Here is a 5,614-nt window from a genome sequence, read left to right as displayed (position 1 = left end):
TCATCATCATCATCATCATCATCATCATCATCATCATCATCATCATCTTCTTCTTCTTCTTAATAATAATATCATTTTCGTTATCGTTATCATCATTATTATTATCATTATCGTAAAATTTTTTTCATATTAATAATGTTGTCTGATTCATAATTGATTTAGATGTGTTCTTATTCGTGATTTAGTCTTGTTTGTATGCTTATTTTTTAATTGCATTTGTGCTTAATAATAATATTATTATTATTATTATTATTATTATTATTATTATCTTGTACTATTGGTATCCAGTAAATCAACAATATTGTCAATATCATTTGAGATATGATTGTTAGATTGATTTGTGTCATCTTCTTGATATGCAAAATCCTCTGTTGTTTCAATCTCAATTTCACCCCTTGCTTTAGTCTTGAATACAAACCACCATCCTGCTTTTTCCTTAGTGTTGCTCATTGGATGAGGTGCAAAATATACTTGAATTGCTTTATGTGCAATGATAAACGGATCATATTTACCATATCGTCGATTCTTTTGAATCTGTATGATTCCATACTCTTTGTTTACCTTTGTTCCTTTGCCAATCGTGGGATCAAACCATTCACATTTAAATAGTACAACTCTTTTTAGTGGTAGCCCAATATACTCAACTTGAATAATTTCATCAAGATGGCATAGAAATCATTTTCATATTCACCATAACCTGTGCTTTTGACACATATTCCATAATTCTGAGTTGACTTTTCACTTGAGTGAGATCTTGTGTGAAACTTGAAGCTATTGACTTTGTAGATGGGCCAACATTTAACAATTCTCAAATGACCCATGCCAAGGAATGAATATTCGAATCTGTCACATTATTTAAAGGATCATGAACCTGTTTTAAATAAGAACCAATAAGTTAGAATATAATATGTCATCTACCAAAAAATGTGTGTATAATAAGACTATCATATCATGTTGACTTACATAATTTTAAACCATTTTGTAAAATCCGCTTCAATAAATTGATCAATTTGTTCATCACTTAAAGTAATATGATCTTGTCGTATGAAGTTCACAAAGATCCTATAGTACATGAATTTCAAATAAATTAAAATTATTAATATAAGAAAATATTATTAATAGTAAGAATACATATAGGAAGATAAATACTCATTCAATATATGGCTTAATTTCATCACAGTTTATTAGTATATGATTCATGGCTGCACTGAATTCTTTGTCATCTAAATAACGAGTTTTACATTCACCAGCCAAACAACCAGGTAAATTAAAAATAGACAAAGTTGGTTGCAATGAATCATCACCCTCATCATTTTGCTTTGTGTCGATGCTAGTTTGGCTAAAATAGTACTCGCAAAAGTGAGAAATCTCCTCAATTAGATATGATTCAATGATAGATCCTTCAACATGTGCTTTGTTCTTGACCTTTTTCTTAAGATGATGAAGAAATCTGTCATAAAAAAATTTATAACAAAAATCAAATAACAAATAATTGGCTTAATAAAACAGTAAAAAGAAATTTATGAATAAATATAGAGGTGTGACTAAGGTACCTCTCAAAAGGATACATCCATCTATATTGCTCAGGACCACCGAGCAATGCTTCAAATGGCAAATGAATAGCTAGATGTTCCATTGAGTCAAAAAATCCAGGAGGAAAAATACGTTCTAACTTGCATAGCACAATTGGAATATTTTCTTCAAGCTTATTGAGAACATCTTCTCGTAACGATGTTGAGCATAAATCTCGAAAAAATTGACTTAACTCTGTTATTGGCTTCCATATCTGCTATGGCAATGAACTAAAAGCGATTGGGAGTAAACGTTCCATAAATATATGACAATCATAACTTTTCATTCCATATAACTTGCCCTCTTTTATGTCAACACATCTCCCTAAATTTGAAACATATCCATCAGGCATCCTTAACTCTTTCACTCATTCACATATTGCCCTCTTTTGCTGGAAGGTAAATGTGTAATTTGCTTTGGGTTTTATAATTTTACCTCCACTTTGTTCTGACAGTTCTAAACTTTTTCGCTTGCAGTATAATGACAGATCCATTCTAGCCTTTGCATTATCTTTAGTCTTCTCTTTGATGTCCATGACAGTATTAAATATATTATCAAATACATTCTTCTCAATATGCATTACATCAAGGTTATGACGGATTAAATTATGACGCCAATAAGGCAAATCCCAAAATATGCTTCTTTTGGTCCAATTATGCATACTTCCATATCCTTCTATCTCAAGTTGCTCAACATCACTTATCTTATCATAATTCTGAACTATATCCCATATTTTCTCTCCAGTCAATCTTGGCGGAGGTTCTGATCTCTCAATTCTATTCTTATAGAATGCATCCTTGTTTCTTCTAAACATGTGATTATCTGGCAAGAATTGTCTGTGGCAATCAAACCATGATGGCTTTTCCCCATTTTTTAATTGGAATGCCTTTCTTCGTTCCATACAGTATGGGCATGCTAGCCTGGCTGTTGTCATCCATCCAGACAACATTTCATATGCAGGAAAATCATTAATAGTCCACAACAATGCAGTTCGCATTACAAAATTTGACTTGGAATGAATATCATAAGTTAAAACTCCATCTTCCCATAGTAGTTTTAGCTCATCAATCAAGGGCTGCAGGTATACATCAATTCTAGTTTTGGGATTACGAGGACCAGGGATAATCATGGATAAAAACATGTAAGGAGTTTTCATGCACATAGAAGGATGCAGGTTATAAGGAGTGATAATTATTGGCCAACATGAATATTGTTTACCAGATTGACCAAAAGGGGTGAATCCATCAGCAGATAATCCTAGTCTGACATTGCGTGGTTCTTGAGAAAATTGTGGATGTTTTCTATCAAAATAATTCCATGCTTTTGAATCCGATGGATGCTCAAAAACTCCTTTAAACTCGTGATCAAAATGCCATCGCATGTGAGGTGCTGTGCTCATTGAAGCATAAAGTCTTCTTAAACGAGGTATAAGCGGTAAATAGTGCATTCGTTTCAAAGGGACTTGTTTACCCTTTTTACCTATCTTATACCTTGGAGAATGACAAAATTTACATTCCTTTCTTGGTATATCATCCTCATTGTAATACAGCATACAACCATTAATGCAACAATCAATTTTATTGCTTTCCATGCCAAGTTTCGATACTAGCTTCTTTGCTTCATAAAAATTGGAAACAAGTAAGTTATCCTTCGGCATCACTTCTTTCATAGCTTTCACGAAATCATCAAAGATTTGTTGAGATACATTTCCTTTAGCTTTTATACTCAACATTTTAACTGCCATTGATAATTCTGAATGATCAATACATCCCTCAAATAATGGGCGCTGAGCAGACTGTAATAAATCATAAAATATTTTAGCTTCTGTATTCGGAGGCTCTTCCATGTGTTCTTCAAATTGACTCATAAATTCTGATCCAACAGCATCAACCACCATAGATTCATACGAATTTTTTATTGGCACATTAGCATGCGAAAAAGAACATGTACCTTCTTGATTATCTTGATCTACATTCAAATGCAAAGGACTCTCTCCATGTGAATCCCAACACCAGTATCTTGGCATGAAACCATATTTATATAAATCTAGTGAAACCTCATCCGGAGTTGAGAAAATCGTATTTTTATGTTTGTTGCACGGACATCTAATAACACTGCCTTCAAGTACAAATTGAGGTTGTTTTGTAACTGTATCAATAAAATGTCGAACACCATTGACAAATTCTTGTCGTAATCCTCCTCGGTTTGGGAAATTTCTATTGTACATCCACTTTCGATGTTCTAGAATTTCCATATCTACATATAAAGTATATTAAAAATTAGATTAATTAAATTATATTTTTATGAGATAACCAACTATGAGTATAATTAATTTAATGTTACAAAATTATAATATTATATTTTGATAAATATACATCAGTGAACATAAAAAAAACTCTTAAAAAAATATTTATATTATAAACAAGAAAATTAATTAAAAATTGATAAAAAATCAAAACTTAACAAAGAATATTGACAATGATATTAGCAAAACCAATTTATAATTTAGTGTTTCGATCCGGTTAATAAATTGATTTATTCCCTAAAATTAATTTTTAACATATAAATTTCCTTTTTTTCTAAAAAGTTATCTCAATAATATTCTTAATATTAGATTAAATGAAATATGAATAGTTTTTGACGGTAACAAAAAGGCATGATATATACAATTATAGCCTTCACTAACTGCAATTAATTAGTTGGGGACTTGCTAGTTGCTACACTTAGTTGATTGAATTCCTAAATCCAATATATTCATTCCATCGTAGCTGCTTTGTACTGATTTTAGATCTTAGAAGATTATTTTGTCCTTACTTCTTTTTATGCGCCTTATTGCTTTCATTTTTCCACGATGGCCAAACAGCATGATAATAGCAATGTATATATTCCACTTTATGCACTTGCGGAAATTAAGTACAAACTTATTGATAAGGAAGTGCCAATAATTATTTATCACAAAAAATTGGGCAACTGAACTATTATTCCGTGCGTTTTAGAATAAACAAATAAATAAAATAAAGAATTAATCTTAAAGTAATAATAGAATTTTTAATAATAAAAAATCATAGTAATGAATCTTAAATCACATAATGATAATTATTAAAAAAAAATTATTTTTGTATAATTTTTTCAAGAGAACTCTTTAGCACATTAATATAAAATTATATAAACACTGTAAAAAAAATTGGATAAAAAATTACTTATCTAGAAGTCTCTGGTACGAGTTGTGAAATGGATTGGAGATTTGTGAGTCGAAATAGTTGTTATATTGTCTGACTGGAGTGATGAGGTGGTACGTACCTAACAAGGATACTCCGACGCTCAAATTAGAATAGATTTATAAAGTATATGTGTGAAATGAAGAATGTAACTGACTGACTCCTGTTTATATAATTCGAGACAGATATCTTATCTTCTCTATCTTATCTATTAATATAAAAAGAATTTTTAATTTCAAATATTAATTTTACTAAATATTTATCTTTTCATATTATTATATAACAAAGATTTAAGAGCATAATTTAATTTAAATATTTTAATTTAATATTAGATATAATTTTTTTAAAATATCTATCTTTTAGATATCAATATTCTATAACTTATTGAATATATTTTTGTTATAATTTTATCTTTTTTAATTTGATATTAAAAATTAGATATAATTTTAATTTTAAAAAATTTGCTATACCTCGTTATTTCAATGTCACTTATTATTTACTTTGCGCTAAAAATCAAAACTTTATCAAAACCGCCAAAAATCAAAATTTTGTCAAAACCGCCTTTTAATTTTAGGGGATTTTAGTTTATGAATGCCTTCCCTCTCATATCCTTCCCATAACTCAAGCCTTTTCTCATAACTATCTTTTGATGTTTCATGGTCAGTTCTTCATCTCCTTCTCCCTCCTTCTGCGTGCTCTGCCTCCGGTCTGAATTTGCCGCTCGTGCTTTGCTCTCCTTCTGCGTGCTCTGCCTCTGTCTGTGCATTGCCGCTCGTGCTAGGCCGCTCGTGCTCTGCCTCCTGGTCTTAGACATCCACCACTCC

General features: G+C 30.5%; 1 protein-coding gene across 1 annotated transcript; it reads right to left on the bottom strand.

The window, feature by feature from the left end:
- LOC107620058 lies at positions 1,150-3,826 on the bottom strand. Its single transcript, XM_016322281.1, has 3 exons — positions 1,955-3,826; positions 1,554-1,786; positions 1,150-1,450 (listed from the first exon to the last, which is right to left on the bottom strand). Exons 1-3 carry the CDS (start codon positions 3,824-3,826, stop codon positions 1,150-1,152), a joined length of 2,406 nt encoding a protein of 801 aa, XP_016177767.1.

This window comes from Arachis ipaensis, chromosome B10, assembly GCF_000816755.2.
Source record: "Arachis ipaensis cultivar K30076 chromosome B10, Araip1.1, whole genome shotgun sequence".
NCBI classification, from domain to species: Eukaryota; Viridiplantae; Streptophyta; class Magnoliopsida; order Fabales; family Fabaceae; genus Arachis; species Arachis ipaensis.
This window is presented reverse-complemented; position numbering and strand designations above follow the sequence as displayed.